This window comes from Rhea americana, unplaced genomic scaffold (genome assembly GCF_003343005.1).
Source record: "Rhea americana isolate MKP2758 unplaced genomic scaffold, rheAme1 scaffold_59, whole genome shotgun sequence".
Classification (NCBI taxonomy): domain Eukaryota; kingdom Metazoa; phylum Chordata; class Aves; order Rheiformes; family Rheidae; genus Rhea; species Rhea americana.
Genome location: NW_028186745.1, coordinates 1,334,403 through 1,356,447, shown reverse-complemented (window position 1 = coordinate 1,356,447; position 22,045 = coordinate 1,334,403). Strand labels below are relative to the sequence as shown.

The following is a 22,045-nucleotide window of genomic DNA, read 5'->3' as shown; positions in this document are numbered from 1 at the left end:
ATTTACAATGATTTCTAGTGCCACTGGTATCAGATGTTTCCTTTATCCATGCTAGGGATGTTTACACCAACATGCAGCATAAAAATATCTGCTTAATCTTGAACACACAAACCTGACAGCTGGAGAGAGGAATAGCTGACAAATACAGTCACTTTGAAATTCTCCRTAATAAATCCTTCTAATATAGCAAGAATTCATCCAAAAACATGTATCAAAGAAAGATATTAAGGTTAAGCACTAAACGTTAGAAATCAAAAAGTAATATTTGATAGACTCTAATTCCTCTTCCTTRTACATATGTATTGGCAAACAGTTTTAATAACTTGATCATCTCTTTCTTACAGGATCTCTGCTTAATACAAAGTCTTATCCAAAGTCAGTYCATGTTGATAAGAAACAATTAATGTTAAGGGACTTAAAATTGCTTCAGAGGATGGAAGTTGAYTAAATTCAAGGTCCATAATAGGGCTGACATCCATAGGACTTAAATCTCATTCACTGGAGAGGCTGCAAGTAAGTGATGGAACAATCATCGCACTCTTGGGAAAACTGCAGAARCTTAGAATGTTCAGCCTTAACTCTGATACCAAGAAATGGTCACATATTTGATATTCAGAAGGGTTTGAAGTCTCATTCTCATTCTCGAACTAACTGTGCAGCTTTAAGCAAAGGACTTGATCATTTTGCTTGTTCTACATACAAAATGTTTCACCTGTCACACAGATGTTGCAAGAGGTAATTTGCTAGTGTCTGTAAAGTGCTTTGACCTCTAAATATTAGGTTCAAAGAAACAATAAATATAGATGAATATATTAAAAGATATGCCTAAGAAAAGATAGTATTCTAATTCTCTTTTTTTTTTTTTTACTAATTTTCATTACTGTTTTTTTTCCTATACAATGAACTAGTTCCTTGTCTACTTTCCGTATTTCACTGAGCATCTACAAAATGATCCTTCCCCAGACAGTAAGTCTCCATATTTGGATCTGCCCCTACTCTTTCACTTACCAAATCTCAGAATAACTTTTCTGTAAAACCACTCACTAATATTCTTTGCTTTCTAATATAAAAAGGTGGCATCAAGCACATATACCCCCTACATCAAGTCTCAAGAAACAGTTTTATCATTTTTATTTCTTAAAGAAGTTTTCACCCTTTCTCTTGCAACTTACAGTCCTTCCCTTTAACTTCTTCATTTTTTTTCTTTTAAATCTGTAATACTCTAAATTTTGAGCCATACTTCTCTGAGGGAGATGATATTCCAACCTACACCCCAACTTCATTCCCTGGTCTTCTTTCTCCTCTGTGAAAAGTTTCAAATACAAAATAGAGATGATAAAAATATATATGATATACTGTCTATGCTTGCTATATCTTGTAATTTTGAGTTCATTTTTGAAAAAAATATCACAATATAATCTAATTCTTCTATTTTGGTCTTCAATTTCATCTCTCCTTTTTCAGAAATAATATGTTTGTTCCTCATATTACACAGCTCTTTTTTCACTCTCACTGTGCTACCATATCATTAAGTAGCAGGATAGCAATTCTCAGCATAGAAATGAACCATTAGAAATAATGCCATGGAAGTAATAATCTACTCTAAGAACTGCCAAGGACTACTTTTCCCAACAAACTTTATATTATGTCCAATATGGATTTGGGGTTATAATTYTGAAGTCAGTATTTACACACACTTGTGGATTTTACAATTGTAAATCTGAACAGCACTAATCAAGACTCCAGTTTTTAAAAATCCTGAATCTTAGTTTAGGTTCTAATAGTAAAGCAAACTTACTATTGGAATGTCCTGAATCACTGCCTGATAAGCTGGAGATAGAAATTCAAGCTCAGCTTCAGCATGGTCTGTATTCACTACACATTCAATCATATAGACTCGAAAATCACAGGAGGACTTCAGAAGAATCTGACAGCAGTAGCGACCAGCATATTGAGGAACAAATCTTATAGGAAGMTCAACTGCAGCACTTTTTTCTAAAAAAGGAAAAAAAATGAATGATGTAAAACAACTCAGAAACGTTGAATTTACATGCAGAATCTAGCAAGAGCTCCTATGAACTGTAATAGACTGTCTATCAGTATATTCAACAATATAAAACACTGGAAGTTTAGGAGCATTATCACATAAGTGTAGCCAAAATTTTATTCTCCTTAAAAAAATAAAATAAAATAAAATAAAAGTATATGTAAGCTCCAAACAACATTTTGTATTGTTTTCAAGTGTAGAGAGAGAAGCATTTTAAATGATTGATTACTCTATAAAGTAGAAAGGTTTGCTTTTGTGTGAATTTCTGCAAATATCAAAAACATATAGTAGTTGCTATTGAACATTTTTTCCAACAGTTTAGTGTGAGAGACATCTGAGATAATACAGTGTATTTCCCAATAGCAGCCGCGACAATAACTGAAATTCCATTAAGTTCAGTAGTTTTCATGAGATCTTCTCATTAGCTTTTTCAGACATCCAATGCTTCATTTGAAGTCCGAGTTTCTTAAAATGCTAGAGCTCTCCAACAGGATCATGAAGAGTCTCATTTGCCCAATTCACAGCAYGCAGAGAATCTCTAGAGTAAGGAAGAAGCAATACAAATGCTGTCCCCATTTGGACAGAGCCAGGTCTAACAAGTCTGCTTCAGATTTTTTCTTTGCTCTTGCTCACAAAAAGGACCAGATGGTTTCACAATATCACCACGCATTCCCCTAGCCCTTGTGGGACCCACTTTGCAAAGGAGAAGGGAAGGCAGCTGAGGAACATCAGGGACTGGCCATGAAGAGACTTCTCTAGCCCTAGTCACTCATGAGTCTTTAAGGAATGTGAAAGAAAAACTAAACAAARACTGCAACTGTAACAACTTTGCTGTAGTTCTATGTTTACCTAAAACCATTTCTTCACAGTGTTTTCCAGGACTAGAAACCAGTGAAGAAAGCCCTTAACTGGAAAAGATAATGAGGAAAGTCAGAGACAATGTAATGATGCAACAGAATCTTACAGATAAAACTCAGAACAAACCATCRTTCCCTGAGGTAACAGTCTGGCAAATTTTATCAATTTCCCATCTTCTCTACTATGGTTTATTTTGTGATGATATGACAACTGGACTCAAACTATTGTAATATCTTTAGTGAAAACTATTGAATTTTGAAAGTGCAATCAATGTTTGCAATGCTGCTCACTGTCTTTCACTAAGTCATATTCCTTATGTTTTCCGTTCTCACCTCTCCGCAAATGAATAGCAAGCTGAAGCTTTCTTGTTGACTTATGTCATCCGTATTTTGGTTATTTCACAAGAACAGCTCAAGTTCAAGAGATRAATGATACAGAATGATATTATTAATCTTTCAACACTACTAAGTTATCAAAAAGATTATAAATTGCACCTCAGATTTAACCACTCTGAAATAAATTAGTTTGTTCTCTCTTAAAGACAAGATTAATAGCCTGGTAATTTTTTGAATTATTACCTCTCTCTATTGTGTCACCAAGTTATTATCCCCATCAGCTACATTCCACAAAAGTAACTTGAGTTTATCAGTTACGCARGGCATGAAACTGTCCTTTCTATTCCCCTGTTCATGAATACAGCACCTAATTTTATCTGTCTACAAGAATAATTTTAGGATTTTGAAAAAAAATATATACATAAATTTTTAGGTATAAATTTTAARTATTTGCATTAAAAGATAAAGTAGGTGATAATCAAGTATTTGAAGAAAGACAATACAGTGTAGTGGAAGCTCCAAAATATTTYTACAGTAATAAGATGAGTTTTAGGGTCTTGTAGTCAATGGAAACAGAAATTATTAATGCAATACTTTGCAAATGATATTGATTTGTGATATTTTTGAAAAAGAATTAATAGTAGCRTTGATTAAAGGATCCTTTTATTTTTATGAGGAAGCAAAACAGTTGAGCTTTTAAAAAATGAAATATTTTAAACAGCCAATACTTATCAGTAGCAGCAATGATCTATTTCACTGGCTGATATGGCCCTTCATGTGAGAAGACTGAAATGGCTTGGGTAGCTAGGATGATTTCTTGACTCACTCTTCATCCCCACTGACTCCTGTGTCTGGTACTTTTCAAAGGCATATTTGGCCAGGCAACTGTTTACTTACCTAAATTATTTCTATTGAAGATCAACAGAGAAAATCCTGATGCCTCTGCTTTACCCCCAAAGATATAAGAGCCATGTTTACTTCATACAATAGAACAACAGAGGAGGAATATGATAGAGGCCTATAAAATGAAGACTAGTATGCAGATCACGGATAATGATCATTTATTCTGTCTACTGTGGCTAGTAGCAACAAAGTTTAAAGCAAACAAAAGGAAAATGTTGTTCATGCCCACTAGTACTGTTCYTTGGCATGTGATATTGTGAATCTGCAAGCTTGTGCTTCAGTGAGAGGACTAGGTATGTTTATTAAGAAGAAATTGAGGATAGGGTAGTCAACTAAATGCACTTTGATCTGACCCAGCGTGGCTYTTCTGAGTTGCCTCCTTTACAAAATTAAAAACAAAAAATTCCTCTTCCTACTCAACCCATTTGATATTTATAATGTTTAGTTTGCCGTTACTTTTATTAAAATACTTGTTTATTTTATATAAAAAAGTTTACACTGAGGAATAGGTCAGCTGAATAATTGAAAAATTATGATCAATTATGATCAACATAAAGGAAAGCAAGTAACTTAATCCTATTTATTTAATATGATAATCCAATAAAACATAGTTTCTGAAGTGAGACAGATTCTCCAAACCAAAATGACTGTAGAAACCACTTGCCTGTGAATTATATATGAAGGTTGAAGTTTTTTCTGCAAAATGCTTTTTCATGCTAATTTTAAATGCCAAAAAGTAATTAAGCTTAAAGGTTTCTCAACTTAGTATGTTTTCTTCTTTCAGAGTCTCATACAATGTTAAGCAAAGATTAGACTAGGAATTAATTCAAAGATTTAATGAAAATAATCCATGGGGTCACAGCTGGCCTAACAAGGCCAAGTACTGAGACAAAAGTAGAAATAGTGAGCAACAGGCAGCCGCAGTTAYGTTATTTCCATGTAAAAGGAAGCAGAGTCTGCATCTACAGAAAGGAATGAGACTGCAAGCATCACTCTGACAGTGAAAAGTCAGGAAGAACAACACAGGTTGCTGTTACAGTTTCCCTAGTTAGGATATTTGTCATTTGATGGGAGAAGATTTCACATAAAATAGGCAAACAACTTTTGAAGCGTGGAGCCATGGCTGCCTTTATTTTTAATTTGGGCACCGATCACCAGTGTCACGTTCTCTCATTTCAACATGTGAAGCAAAGAACTCTTCCCATGACAGTCTGTTGTTTGACAACTAGGAAATTCTTTGGGTAGAGAAGAAATATTAATTTGAACATTCTTGTGCTGAGAAGTGCAATGAAATTTCACCACTCATATCTTGATCAAATGTCCTATATACTAAGAGCTTTTGAAAGCAGGAATTACAACATGTTACGAGAAGTTTAATTTTATAGGTTTTTGTTGGAAAATACCTATGGAAAACATATACTTGATTTTGAATCTCAGTTGAGGATAGTTGGCAGACACTTGTCAAAATAGTGGCATGTGCAAAACAAAAAACTTTCAGTGTGTAACATCACCACACGTTCTTAGAAAGCTTGCAGCATGTAGGTGTTGGTCATGTTCTGTAGCAACCATCTGACACCTTGAGCCATCCAGTTAGCATGAAAGACAGTCTGATCACCATCTGGAATTGATAAAGATCATGCTTCCTGCTCTTAAAAATTTCAACTCACCAGTTTTGGTCAGCCTGACCTGAATTGTAAACTTAATGCTCAACAGCTGTATCAGCCAACAAATAGTACCTTTTCAAAGAAACTTCTTGTGACATTAAAACTTAGGGGAAAGCACAAACTTGAGTTTAGTAATAATGACACTTTGTGGAGTAATCGCTATTTAACCTTATTACAAATTTCAGAAGGAAAATGAGAAAAACGGAAGTTCTGTTCTTCCATACAATGTTGGCATTAYATATAAAGGTAGGAAACTACCTGCCTTCAGCAGTTAGTCAAATACTTGCACATTCTATTAGATGCTACTCAGCAATGATAGCAACATCCATTCAGCAGCTTAAAGCTGCTCAYAAATTTCACACAGAACTTTATTCAACCTCAGACACTGCATATGTGTCACAGATACCTGGTTACATCAACATAATGAGTGAATTTACAGGTATARATGCCTATAAGGTTAAATAAACCACACTGAAGAGTCTAGACTCTTCTGGTTTCTGCTTGTRTATCTTCAAATGTACTCATCTGAACTTGAAAATCAGATCACCTAGTTTTGAAAAAGTGACCAGTCTTTTTTATCCTTAGTGAGTGATGTTTTRAAATTTTGTCTATCTCTGTGTATGATTTGTTGAATTAAGGTTTCAGTGCAGGAAGATACTATGCTTAAAATAAAAAACAAAAAAAGCAAAAAAAAAGCCTTTCAATGAGTGTAAATCATTTTTCTATCATTTAAATCCAAAATCTGATATCATTTGTCACTAAAAGATTTCAACTAATAATTATACAAATACCAACMATCAGGGAATAGTTCAAGATTCTGAAAATGTACTTTTAACCCTTATGCAGAAAAATGTCAAGTGAAAACCAAGRMAAAAGGTCAACAGCACTTGGACGAGGGCTAACGGAACATACACCAAATAAAACTCCATCTAATATGCMAATATGAGTAGGAGTCAACCATCCCCATAAATAGCAGAAGGCAACCGAGGGCCCATTGAGCTCTCTTGCCCAGCAGCTAGCTGCACCGCAGAATCGCCTCCTGAGCAGGGATGCCTCTCAAGGTTACTCCTTGAGGTTGACAGATTCCTTTCCTGTGACAGATCCTGAGTAAGTGACTAACAGCATGCTAAACTTTGCAAACTTAGCTAAATTGCATCTCTGATGGTACACACATAATCTTTCAACATAAACTGTTGACCAAGTCTGGGACTGTACTCAGCCGCACCCTGGTTCCTCTGTGGAGGAGTTTAGAAAGCAAGGGGGTCAAGCCTGAAACTCGTGACTCAGCAGGAGGGTCTCCCTATTAACTATGCACAGAACTCTTGGACATAAACCATTGACCAGGCCTGAGGTTGGGATCGGATCCAGGTGCACCCCCAGTCTTCTGCAGGGAGTTTTGGAGGGATCCGTCCTGAGTCTCATGACTCAGTGGGAGGGCCTCCTTAACATTTATCTGACCCTGTCCTCCTCCATGCAGTAAATAATCAAGTGAACCTCGCCATCAACCCTCATTAGATCACTGTCTTATTTATGATTGAGCTTTGTCAAATCACTATTTTACCACAATAAATATATATCTTTGCTTCACTGCTTCACTGCTTCTCTTTTGAGTGAAGTTCCTCGTCCTCCTCTCCCCTTCCCTCCCCAGGCAGGCATCCCTCTACACTCCTCCACACTTGCCTGTGACAACTGGCATAGTCAGCAGGATGGCAAGTGGTATCACTGATGATTATTTACAGAGGCATGGAGTGAGTCTGAGTCCCCATTTCTCAGAGGAATGGGCTCGTGGCAATTGGTATAATTGGAATGCTATTGAGGAACACTTAAAAGTATGTAGGAGCCACACAAAGGATGGAAAAGGAAAAGGAGTTATCTGTAAAATGCCAAGTACCTGTTTAGAAGCTGCATGGCAAGAAAGTGAGAATAGAAAAAGAAAAGAGCAGGACCTGGAGGAAGAAATAGAAGGTAGAAAGGCAGCTGAATTGTTACTATCTTTGAAAACTGAACAGCTGCAAAAAGAGGTACAGGAGGAAAAGAAAAAGAGATAGAGACAGGGATTAGGAGAAAAGATTGAGATGATGCTTATGCAGGTTCCCCATTCCCTTGATATACTACAGATCAGAAAATTAATACTGTCCCCCTGAAGACTGGAATGGAAACATTTGGGGTAATTCTAATAATAGTGAATCAGAAGAATAAGATGATCCTTTGTCCCCACCCAAACCCCTCTGAATATGAAGCTAGACCCATTACTAAAGCAGAAGGAACCGAAGGACCTCAGGGTGGTGCTCTGCAGCACATTAGGTGACCCATCCCTTGGGATCTGTTGCAATTAACAAATTTACAAGAGAGAGACAGCAGAAACCCGGGTGGAACTGAAACTGAATACTTGTGGCGCGTATGCTTAGGTGGCGGCGACCAAATAATGCTGAGTGAGGACAAAGCAAATGGCTGCTGGGGTCTGGGAGTTCTCTTAAATCTAGGACACGGTCCCACAAATACCCCTCATTCAATCACCAGCCAAGTAGCTTATTGGGCTGGCAGAACAGACATTAGGAACAAGGTGAACCTTCCACAATCCCCATTAAATCTTTAAGCGAACTCTCTGTAGCCATCACAAAAGCCACCTGCCTACAAGCCATGCATGAACCAGGACCTAGTAATTCCCCACTATCCGCTACAATAGATCTTGCGACATTAAGACTGCTAATTAGAGGAGCCCCTGCAGCTCTTAAAACCTACCTAGTTGGGTTGAAATAGGATGAAATCCAAATGGACATAGAACATAATGAAATACAGGGTGATGGCAACCTCCGCAGGCACTTCCTTACATGGGCAGAATTACTGCACAGCCTAGTTATCCACAGCCATGAGATCATTTGGGAAAATATACCAGTGAAAAACCCATACCCAAAGCCCCAGAGAGGAGATCATAAAGTGAAATCTGAAACAGGGAAAGTAAGCTAAATTAAAGGAAAATAAATCTAAAAACCTGCAAACAGAATCTCAAGAACACAAAAGTGAATTATGGAGAAAAACATTAGCCCTAAGCATTTCCAGAACTGCAATTCAAGGTCAGCCTACCAGCATCATTTTGAGTCTAATTGAAGGATTCCAGAAACAAGATAAAGGTGAAGAGAGAGGATGTATTTTGACTCCTCTGGTACCTGTGCTGCCAATTCCCAGAAAATGAAACAACCCCTTCATCCCTCCTCAGGAGGAATTGCAAGGCACATGGTCGAAAAACAAGTAATGTCCAGGCGGCAATTGGACCTGCCATCCGGCAAGTGGAGGCTTATCAATGGATAAGTGACGATGACCCACATATTTTAATTCTAGTTGGCCCTGAAGGACAACTAGTAAAGTTTTTAATAGCTACAGGAGCATAAATTTCAATACTAATACAACAAAATTCTGACAAGCTGAGTGTGCAATCTGTAGCGCAAAGAGTTAAAATTACTGGTGTGAATGGAGGGAGTGTTGTGTGCGCAACTGCCAACGTCAGTTTATGGCTCCCGGGCAAGAAGAGCATGTCAGCGACTCACTTTGCAATTAAAGATCATCATGAAAATATTTTAGGTTTCGATGTTTTAAACGGACAGTCTCATGGATACCTGTGGACAGCAGCCCTGTCCAGGTGGGTTTTGAATATCTCCAAGGAGGGAGACTCCACAAGCTCTCTGGGCAGCCTCTTCCAGGGTTGAACCACTCTCAGAGTAAAAAAAAAGAGGTTTTTTGTGTTTGAACGAAATTTCCTGTGTTCCAGTTTGCACCCATTGCCTCTTACCCTGTCACTGGGCTTCACTGAGAAGAGTCTGGCCCCATCCTCTTTACACTCCCACCCCGTCAGCCATTTATACATTCTGATAAGGATCCCCTAGAGCCTTCTCTTCCCCAGGGTGAACAGTCCCAGCTCTCTCAGCCTCTCCTCCTATGAGTAATGCTCCAGTCCCTTAATCATCTTTGTGGTCTTTCACTAGATTCATTCCAGTACGTCCATGTCTTTCTTGAATCCAGACCTGGACCCAGCACTCCAGATGTGTCTCGCAGTAGAGGGGAAGGATCCTCTCCCTCAACCCGTGGGCAAGGCTGTCTAATGCAGACTAGGATACCATTAGCCTTCTTGGCCACAAGGGTACATTGCTGGCCCATGTTCAACTTGTTCACCAGGACTCCCAGGACTGCAAAGCAGCTCTCCAGCTTTACCTGGATACAGATTTGTGAAAGAGTTTCTAAAAATCTACTGTTTTCACAACTCTAAGCTAAATATACTTGATCAACCAGAAAAGGAAGATTCTGCACAGCAATAAATAAATAAATAAATAAATAATAGGATGAAAGCAGGTTTTTTTAACTGATTTAAAAATGCAAACAGCAGTGAATTTTTTCTAAGTCTTATCACAAATATTCAGCAGTCATATTCATGTATCAAAAATTCAGAAGTTTGTTAAGAGTCGTGCACTACTACAGTACAATAGAACAAAGACTTTCCCCCAATGCTTTGAGATTTGAGGTTTGTTTTGTTTCATGAATTTTTTTTTAATAAGAATGGCTCTTCAGTATTTTCTAAGAATATTTTCAAAAGACTTACAAACAAAGAGGTTACACACTCTCACTATGCTAATGGACAACTGAAAAGCATTCAAGTAAGAACAAGTTTGGTTAATATAACTTAAGAAAGGTAGTAAAGCTAGGGTGCTTTCTTAAGTTATCCAGTCCCCTACTGGAAAGGACTAGCTTCCTTATGAAGTTTCAAACTGAGAAAAACAGAGTTATAATTCAAAGACACTGAATCTAAAATCACAGTAAGTACAAAGCTAATATCTTTCAAAAACATATGCCCAAAATTTTATAAATTTCACTAAAAAAGTGATTCTTCATGACTGGAAAGGGGAATCAGCTAAGATAAGGTATTAAAAAAGTAGCTAACAGAAAGCAAAAGAAGGAAGATTAATCAAAATTCCCTACAATCAAAGACGAGCATTCAGAACTAACACAAAGAAGTGCATTGAATGTCTAAGCAATGATACATTGAAAGAATCAAAGACTAACTTTTTTATACCATATACTACAAAATAGTAAGTCAATGCAAAATTAGTAATGAAGCCTTAATGGTAAATTGTGCCAAAAAGATTTAGCAATGCAGTGTAGTACAATTTCTGTAGTACATGAGAATACATGTTCCATTCTTTTTATAATCCAAAATTACATAAGGAAAGAGTTTCCTTTAAAATAAGAAAGAAAAAAAAGTAAACCAGATGCTATTTTAAAATAAGTCTGATATTTTCCCAGAGGAAGCCACAACGAGCTAAATAAATTAACTGTAAGAATGACTATCAGGAAAGTAAACAACTCCTAACACTTCTTGGTAGTTCTGCAGAGAAAGCTTTTTCATCAGTTCATGTTGAGGGGAAGGGAGAGGGAGGGAGCTAGAGGGTAACAGCAAGCAGCCAACATTGTCAAACAATGAATCTAAATTAAATAGCTAGGTGGGGAACAAGTCTTTCATTTTAAGAACAATTTTTCATTGTAAGCGCATTGCGTATTTCTATCTCTTCCTGGACAATTTTAATGCTGAAATAGTACCGTATTGCAGTCAACCTTTTTTTAGTTTTATTTTCCTGCCTGAGGTTTTATGTCTACCTTTATAAATTGGGAAAGAGACTACACCATACGACAGAACTAAAGCATTCTTGGTGCACATTTGCCATAGAAAAATTCACCAACATACATGCTTATAAAAACAGCATTGAGCTYGATTAAGTGTTTTATCAGGCTATACTTACTTAGGTCCATTTGAAAACTAAAATCTTAATAGTTATTTTTAAGAATTACACAAATTTATCATTACTGACAAGGCAAAAATATTTGCTTATTACTAGAATGTGTAATAGAAAGTACTGATATGCTGCTGAATTGCTTTTGCAGATTAGCTACTATCAATCATTTACTTCCGTATCTTTTCTTTTTTAAAAATATTTCTACTTCAAGGGTATTACCAACAGATTTTTGCCAACAGTAAAGTGAGCTATGTTAAATCCTTCCAAGGCAATAGATTGCAAACAACAAAGAATCTGAACAAAAAAAAAGCCAATCAAACCAAAAATCCTTCTTTTGAAACACTGGGATACTTTAGTAACCCTGAACATGTAAATACATGAGGCGCTCTGCCTGCTGAATAAAATACTCATTGATCATCTGTTTTTAAAATTGGATAACCAAGCAACATTTTAGTTATAGTCACTAGTAGCAATAGGTTTTGTATTCTTTAATTCACTACTCCAACTTATCTCTAGAATGCTTTCTCTACTTCAACAGAGAAAACTCCATGTATGTCTGAATTTTATTTTCCAAATTTTGTGTGTAGTAAAATTATGGTCTCAAATTTTTGCTAAACTTGATTGTAAAGAATTTATGAGTACTCACAAATCTGGTAAAAGCTTTCATCTTCCAGAGTAAAAATTCCTCTCCTTTTCTTAATCATTTAATTAATTTTCAATTTTGCTTTGATTTTTAAGTCTTCATTTATTTCAGTTTCACCTCACCTTTATACAGCTCTCAGAAAAACCTATCTAGAATTGTACTGTTTCCATTTATTTTCATGTATATCTAACTTTCAAGTATTTTATTCTCCTTACTCTGCTAATATGATTTGATCATATCTTTGTTTTAATGCCAAAAGGCATAGTATTGCATATTTTTCTTAATGTACAAATTTCACTAAACAATTCTTAAATTAAGCCCCTAGCCTGACAGTTGGCACAGAAGTGTTTTATCTTAAGAAAACATCCACAATTTTTTGTAATACTACATGATAGAAAGATTGTTACTTCCCTTAAGGTTGTGTCAGTACTTAGTAACCCTAATACATCAGCATACAGCTATCAAATTGTTTCATTACACATCTTTCTGTCACATAGAAAAAACAGAGATTTCTACATAACAACTTCAGTCAGACATTTTCTCCCTTTTTAAGTACTTACAGGTAACTTGAACATGGTCTCTTTCCCTCAGAGATCAAACTATTTATATAAGCTTTCAAGACCATGAAATAATTACTATAGCTCTTCCCTGAACCATTGCTAATTTGCAACCTGCTTTGTGAACTATAGAAGCTAGAACCAGACATGATGTTCCTGTAATAATCTCCCTTTCATTAAACTGTAATAGCACTTCTCAACACTTGCACTGTGTTTTTGCAGCTGTACGTTCAAGGATCCTTGTTTTTCAAAAATTTCCAGACAATCCCTTAATGAAATATAGTGACCGAGAGCTGAAGTCTGAAAAATACAGAGTGAGAAATAAGGCTGAAAGCTTTAAATCACACGGGGATTTAAGTGCTCCACTGCTAGGCAAAGAAGTTCTTGAAGTCTCTTTCAGAGACATCACTTTGCAAATAAAGCCCGTCCTTCCCTGTGAACCTGCTTATGTTATTTCATCTTAGATGCATGTCATTATTTTCTGTAAAAACCACACTGTTCAAGGGAATTCAACTGCAGAGCAACCATTCTGCCTAGTAAAAGCTGATCCTTCATTACCAGGCTGTTTTTCCACATTTTCCAAGCAATAGCATATTTTTATATTTTCTTTTAGATCACCAATGCACAGTGAATAGGACTGGAAAAAGAACTGATTTCAATGGAGTTCCCCTAGAAACATCCGCAGTGTCTGCAGAGTTCCCATAATCTTCAGCTCCTCAAAGGCACAATCAGGATGTACTTTCCCTGATGATCAGCAACAATACTCCTTAGCATTACATGCACTGAAACTATTAGTGCTCATTTCTGCTGAAAACTATTCCCAACTTGAAATAAAAGAAAGGTTCCCCAAAGTAGTCATCAGATGTTAAAAAAATCCCTTGATACTTTTTTCTTTTATTTACTCCTTAACATTGCATCTGTATTTGGAACAAACAGAGAGAGAACACCAGAAACATGAATCCTTACCTTTTCAGATTTGGTCTATGAAAAATGATTTTTAAAATCAATAGATATTCTGATATAGTCCTAATCCAGATTTTACTCCACTCTTGTTTTTTTCTCCTAGCTGTTCTAGCAYGCATTTTTTACTCAGCAATGCATAAGAGTAATGCATAACTCATAAATGCATAAACTCAGCCATGCATGAGAGTCCTTTGTCTGTTGAGTCATCTGAAAGATCCCAGTTGGTATTAACATCTCATTAATTTTCAACACGTTCTAAGAGTTAAGGGAGAAGAGACATACAATTGCTTAGTTAAATATTCTTGGACGTAACATCTTCAGCTTAACAAGAAGATCTCTAATGATGGTCTTCTGAATAAAAATTTAAACCTGACATTATCTGAAGCACAACTTTATGCAAACACTTAAAAAGATCCTAATTTTTTATAAAATCCAGTACCTGTAAAATTATGTAAAATTGAAAGATAGGCTTTAACAAACAACATGCAATCCTAGATTCTTTTAACTTTTCTGACACATTTCTGCTTTGCATAAATAGACCAAAAATCTTCAAATCAGTATTATTTTATTGTATCTATAGTTTGCCATTTTCCTTCACTTTGTGAAAGACAAACATGGGGGGAGGGGAAGTTGTTTCAGTTTTATACCCAAAAATCCATAGTCATTTCCTTCTTTCCACACCATAATTGGTGTTGTGTTGCTGGACAAGAGCAGCAAATGTACAGCAGATAAAAAGCTTACCAACACTATTAAAGATGGACAAAATTATAACATCTCTGACTTGTCAAACATCCTCCTTACTTGCAAGAACAGCATGTTCTTTTATACAGATACAGTTCTATAAATTAAGACTGCATGACAAGAAACCTCTTCTAGACAAATCTATACAAAAATAAAAATCATAAACATACAAATACACTGTAAAGAATATTTCAGTGACCCTGGCAACTAAACTAAAAAGCTACAAAATGTGCATCTTCACAAAACACAGGAAATTTTTCATATGTTTAAATGGTGGTATCCTCACAGCGCACGGAATATGTAAGGGAGATGGATGCTTATCAAGTTACAATCTGGGCCATAAAATCTCTCTTTATTCAGAGTTTTTGTGTGTGTGTGTGTGTGTTTTCACCTTCAGAAGGAGAGCAGAGAATGCCACCAGGAGGACAAACTCCTTCTGTCATTGAATGAGACAAGTCAAGGACACAGAGTTAAAATTAAAAGAAGACAATGTCTTCCCCTCCCAGGGCCACCGATGAGATGATGAGAAATGGGCACTGCCAACACCAGATCTAATACTGGCTGCAGAGAATGAGTATCTTCTGAGCCTCACAAAAAGACAGCAAACACAGTGATTAGCCTCAACACTGACAGTCATATAAGCGGTTGTCAAAATCCATTGACGAAAATCTAAATCATGTTTCTTTATACAGTATCCTGAGCCCTAAAGGCCTCATTTGTCAAGTGAGCTTGAAGCCCTGTCTATCTCCATGTTCTTCTGTCAAGCAGACTCCAGGTATCAGTGAATCTTCTAACCACAATTAAGAAGCAAACAGGGATACCAATTTCTGAGTGAACAGGGATACTGATTTCTGAATAGACAATAAGGGAAATAATACACTGATTTTTTTTTTCTGAGGATTAATGTCCTTCTTTATCACAGAAGTAAGCCAGCACATCCAAAAGTTTTTCACTACACAAAAAAACCCAGCAAATACAGCTATTCCCCACTGGAAGCATCATTATAGGTGTCAAAAATGAAAGAAAAGCTTTCAGTCTAATATTTAAATTACCTCTCACTTTTCCAAGACCAAAACAACTTTCTACTTATTCAGTGAATCTAGCTGGTTCAAAAACTATTAAGATAGAAATCTATTTCATAATTTTTCAGAGTCACATTTTGAAACAGAATTATTCTCTTAGTTAATCCTTTGCATGGAATACAAAGGAATCCTATCCCTCAAACTTTTAAATTCCACCCGTGTCCCACTATTCTGGGATGATTAAGACCATAAAATGTAATGAAATTTTTATTGTCAGTTAAATTACAGAACTCAACTCTGAATGTCTTAATAGGATATGGAGTTAGTATAAAACCTCAACATGTAAACAGTAAAATGAAAAGATGACAAACTTGTGTTATTGGTGAGAAACTAGGTAATTTTATGTAAAAGATTAGAACTTTATAATGTAAAAAACTAAATGTTGGAAATGTTGGAAAATGTATATAGCATGTGAACCACGGAGCACTGGGATGAAAAAACAGAACCACTGATAACACTTTATTGGAGAATAGATTTAAAGCCCCAGGAAATTACTTTAAGGGGGGAAAAAAAAGAGTAAGATTTATTCTGATTAAATCCATTGCTGAGCAAGTGTATGAGCCAACACTTAGAAGCCACAGAAGGGAGGACATAGTACATTCAGAATGTACTCTATTCTGTATACTCAGAAAAATACAGTGATTAGAAGATATTATTGTAAATGCATATATTACTATTAAAATGTGTACTATAGAAAGTATAGTGTAGACAAATATGTTTTATTAATTATTTGATATGACTGAAGAAAACAAAGAAAAAAATAAGAAGACTTTTTTATCCTGACAGTATAAACAACGCCAAATAATGATCTAATATTGAAATCTTATTTGCTTGCTTTTTCTGCACATTATTTATTGAAAAGTATGGCAATGAGACCAGAATATCCAATATTTCTAACTAAAATTATAGGCTACATAAGAAAAATACTGAGATCAGATCAACACTACAGACTATTTATGGGTAGCATTTCCATAAATTAACAGTTTCAAAAGCTATCATATCTGAGGGCTGCCATGTTACTATTGCTGAAGGCGTAGATTTGGGGCCAGGATGTAAAACTGAGATCCTCATTGCTAATGGACAGGATATCAACCTTAGGTACCATTCTAAGGTCTTGAATTTCTTTTTCTCTTTTAATTTGCCAGTAAATATCAGATATCTAATAGCCATGCTGATTGTTTATATTTACTGGACCCGTCTAAGTAAACCTATGCTATATATAACAAAGTGATCAATTAAAAAGTGTTTATATTGTAAAGATTATGCACTGTTTATTACTACTGGTAGAATTCCTGGGATTTATATCCTGTTATGCTAGACTATATGTAAACAAAACCGCCTTATACTTATCTAAAGACCTAGCAATACAAAAAACAAAAACTTCCCCATTCCAACATCAACAATAGGCATGATACATGCAAACAAGTGATCATAACACAACGGTATCTTGTTATTTCCATGTTTAGTTTAGCCCGTACTCTTATAGCAACAAAAAGGGACTATAGGGGAAAAATACAATGATAGTATCTTAAATAATATAGGTATATAAAAACCTGTTCTATCAAGAAAGGCCTCTGTGTATTATGACAGCCACTCAATTAATTCTGCTGATTATGTTGCTGCAAAATTTATTATATTCCTTTCTTAATTTTCTCTGATTTTATTAGAAAACAAAGCTTTCTTGGGAAAGAAAAGCAAGCAAAGCAGAAAACACAGGTTTGTTAAGAGCAGGTATACCTTATTATAGCTGCATAATAATGAGTAAAACTTTTACAGTAGGCTATAGTCTAATCTAGACAGTTTTACGCCCTTTTTGTTCTGCCATTCCTTGTGCCTGTATCTTAGTAATCTCACAACAATTTCTCACTTAACTTCAACCTCACATCTTCCTTTTACCATTAACCACACAATTAATGACTCCCCAGCCAACAGGGGTTTAAGACAAGGGATGGGAGAGAGACAAAAAAACAAACAAAAAAAACCAAACAAACAAACAAAAAAAAGAGTTAAAATCCACTAGCTTAAACCTACAACCAAGTATAACTTGACAAATTTTGTTATGGAAATGAGTAGAGAGTTGAGACAAGACTGTCAAAGCATCTCTTGGGATACCATATACAAAAAAAATAGCAACTTGTTGATTTGGTGAAGCACGGAGGTACTTTTGCATGCTACCTCTCTGTAACTTAAAAACTGATCCATTAGAAACTCCACATAACATTTTAGTCTTTTTATTCTCTAATAACACACTGCTGAAAAAAGGCAACTCATTTCAAGGTTAAATATGCCTAACGTGATTTTCTAGATAATTGAATCCATTCCCCTTTTGTAACCAAAACAGAAAATTTTACTGCCAGTTACCTTTTCTCTGAGCCAGCAGTATATACACAGATATACAGCAGTATATACAGGGAAGCCATTTCTCAGGCTACTTCTGATGATCGGAAGAGACTGAAGAGACTAAATCTCTTTAGGATCATATTTTAAGTCACCAGTGAATAATCACTTTGGTACGTGATCTTCTTATGTACTTTTTTTTTTTCTTGTCACAAAGAATTACAAGATACACTGTATATCTTTGAGAGGACCTTAAAGAGGATAGGAACTCCAGGAAAAATTCAAAGAATAGATGAGAGCAAAGTTTCACCAGCAATCCCAGTATGAAGTGGAGCTGGGCTGAGCATCAGGATCAGAATCCTCAGGCAATCTGCTAAAGGCAGACTCCTTATTAGATCATTCCTTCCCACAGCCAGTAAGTACAGATATAGACTATTTTTGGTCACATAACACTAACATACTGTAGAGGCCACTGCGTTTGAAGTACTTGGCAATCACACAGAGTTGAAAGCGATAGCTGGGTTACTCTTGCTCTAAGCCTTGTTTTCTACCACTGGAACTTTTTGTGGTTTACCTTTTCCAAATTCTTTAATATCCATAATCTTCTTATAGACACCAAAACCTCCAGTTCTACTGTAGATGTTCTGTCATTAACTGTGTACTGAGACAAGACCATCTCCCAGCTTCCCCTTATATACTCTTACAATTTATCTACTTTAGCACTAAGACTCTATCCATCCTTTTCACAGCCACTGTTTTCCAAAACCAGTATCTTAACTGGTTTAACATCCAGGCTCTGTTCCTACATACACTACCACATTTTTGGTTGCACTAAAATACATATACTTGACTTAAAAATATTTAGCAATTCCAACTAATTAGTCTTCCAAAAAATCTGGGTCTCTGCTAACTTAATGAAGACTTTATATAACCTTCTGTATTACTAATGAAGAATTAACAATATCCAACAAGAACTGGTCATTGAGGGTTCACTTTCTGATGAGTCTCTAGTAACAAATCAGCAACTGAGGTTGCTGTGTCAATACACTTATTTTTATATCTTCCTAATGAGTTATTTTGGTTGTACACAAGTCCATGTTTTAGATTTTGGTCATGATGTCATATTGAAAATAAGCTAGAAATTCTGTATTGCTTTTATCCATTAGAGCTGTAATACTGTTAAAAATGTCATAAGTTTATTTTACAAGATCTTTTTTACAAGATTTTACTATGCTGAGTGGCACTGATTTGCACCTTCTAATTCCCATTTGACAAAGTTCTTACAATCTTGGCCAGACACTTTTACAGCTACTGAAGTCTAAGAAATTTTGAATCAAGGATTGATTTTAGCTATCTTACCTCCACCTCTATTTTTCTTCATAAAGCTAAGTATTCTGACATTTCTTTGGAGAAATAGCTATTTCCATCCTAAGCAAAGCTACCACAGTGGTAGAAAGAAATTCTGCTTCTTCCTCAGATGGCAGAAAAGTTCCTGATGAGGCCAACATTTGTTTTTCCCCCCTCAGGAACACCACCTTTTAACTTCTGTCAGAATATTGCATTTTCAAATTGACCATAATATTCCTAAGTTTCCTTATTAACAAAACAAATACACTGAATCTGCCTATATTGTCTGTCTCTTTCAATGCAACATACCTTTGACTGTTTTCACCCTATCAGCTGATTATCTCATCCTCCCTTTTTAGCTGTTCTTCAGCTCTCCACCTTTCTGAATTCACTCCCAAAGTCCCATTTAGTTCTCTGCAGTATCTTTGACATTTCTCTTCCTGCATGTAACTATTCACATATCTTGGAAAGGAAATAAATATCCAAAAGACTGTGTTCCCTGCCATATGATTTAGTTTCCCCTTCTCTGATAATTTTATCATTTCTTTTGATTGACAGATAAAGAAGCAGCAAGAACTAATAAAAAATCCACTTCCCTAATGTAATTTACTTTCTTCACAGCAGTTTAGCTATCAGTTTTTTAAAATTTTCATCCATGCTCATCTATATTTAAACTGTAAAAATAACTTGAGAAGTTGCTAAGCAACTGTGACCTGCCATCTGGTCAGTCAACAACCTTTGTTCTGAGATCATGATGCATGTAACATTATGTCTTTATTCGATTTATGTGTGTAGATTTTTCCATCTTTCCCAGGCAGTCTTTCTCTCCTGTACAGTGCAACCCAAAGAATATCCTATATCACCTGACAAAGCCGTTATAATTTTAGTTGACCTCTGCATCAATTATTACAAACACAGGCAATTATTTCTTAACAACAAAAGCATTCTAACTATAATTTAAATATCCTTCTCTTCAAGAAATATTTCAGCCTCCAACCTTTGTTACATCTATTCTACAACCTTAATGACTGTGCTAATCCTGCAGCTATTCTCTAGAGTAGTTTTGCTTCTATTACTGCAGTAACTTTTCTCATCTTTTTAAAAATATGCCAAGACATCTAAAATGTTTTACAGCATAGCTACTATACTGCAAACAGAATGAATCTGTAACAAAAAGATCCATCAGAAATCATCCAGAAATACTTTATGTTTTGCCCCAAAAAAGAAACCCAAAAGTTGACTACTCAGACAGTTTGCAGGAATTCAGAAAGACACTCCATTGACTGAAAGCAAGCATCTTTTCTCCAAAGACACCTAATCACACTAAGCTTTCCACATCTATCTGTCTCAGTATTTGGGCAGAGTAACGGGAGGAAGGTAAATCACATTCCCTCCCCTAGACTTTTTTTAAAAACTATAGAATAGCTTTAACCCAGCTAAAATCTATCTTGAGTTTGATTTCACAGATTTGAACCACTATCATGTTAATAACAAAAGCATAAATTTTAAATGATCCATATAAAAAAACTGAATTTATTCCTCTGCTATTTGAATTTAAGCAGAATTTAAGAAATATTTTAAAACTAAAAGGCAGTGACATTCCTAAGCACTAAACAAAAGACAAGTATTTTGGTAATATTTGAAGATGTACAGTATTACTTAAATAACTATCGTTCTTAAACACACGTACATGCTGCTTCAGAAATTGATTAGTCAGATCTAGAAGGCTATATACCTTATGAGCAGAGCATGCCCATCTCCAGGTGCAGAATACTTGAATTATTACGACAACATAGTCCTACATTCTCTTAAGATTTGTAATAGAGTGAAAAAAAATCTAAGAATACTCAAACATAATTCAAATGCATAAATAGGCTTTAGAATTTTGTTCTACAAAGATTTAAATATTGAATATTCATATAACTTGGTACCTGGAGATCCTAACAATTTCTGATGTACTCTAGAAAGATCTTGTAAAACACATAGGAAGTGCCAGTTCCTCAGCCAATGAGAACATGCATCTATAGTCCTGACCCTGAAAACTTGCATAGGTGTATTTTTTCTATCAAACAAAGTTGCTTTCACATATGATGATGCCAAGTATCATAACAGTTTAGAGGACTATAGGCTTCAGAACACATACTAATTTGAAACATAAATGACATGGATTACTTACTTAAATGCGCACTGAATTTGCGTTTTGTAATCATATACATTCAGATGTAGAAAGCTATTATAGTAAATTATGCAAAAGGAAAAAATTGGGAATACAAGTAAATATAGGCTGTAAAGATCTAAAGATTATACTCAGTGATAGAGTACAAAGGCAAGAAAATGAACAAGGGAATCCTTGCTTAAAATTCAAGAGTATAACAATAAGTGACTGAGAGGAGGAAAGAACAAAATGGAATCTGTTTTTGCAGATTTGGGACTCTCACAGACTGTCTTCATGACCTGTAAGTTTTGCAGTTAAGAGTAAGAAGAATATTTATAAATGGACGATGAATTTCTTTCCACTGCTAGTAGCTTTCTAGATGCTACTAGAAAAAGAAAAACTATCCAAAATTAAGTGCTACATCGAAAAAAAGTAGGGAGAAAATTATTTTGGCAAAATCTAAGTTACATTGACATTTACCTTTCATCATGATCTTGATTATAAAAAAAATTCCTGAGGAAAATGTATTTTCAAATTTCATTTTCAATAACTTAAGGATATGAAAAATAGAGAGATGAATAACCAGTTTTCATAGTAAATAATCTAAGATACTAAAATAACTACTTTATCAAT

The 22,045-nt window shown here is 35.4% G+C and overlaps 1 protein-coding gene across 3 annotated transcripts in view; it reads right to left on the bottom strand.

The window, feature by feature from the left end:
* The window catches only part of CFAP47 (cilia and flagella associated protein 47), a 363,351-nt gene that overhangs the window by 179,299 nt on the left and 162,007 nt on the right, over positions 1-22,045 (bottom strand). For all 3 annotated transcript variants that reach the window (XM_085319423.1, XM_085319426.1, XM_085319424.1), the window contains exon 46: positions 1,799-1,995. In XM_085319423.1, coding sequence (XP_085175549.1) covers positions 1,799-1,995 — 197 coding nt within the window. The remainder of the gene's footprint in view (positions 1-1,798; positions 1,996-22,045) is intronic.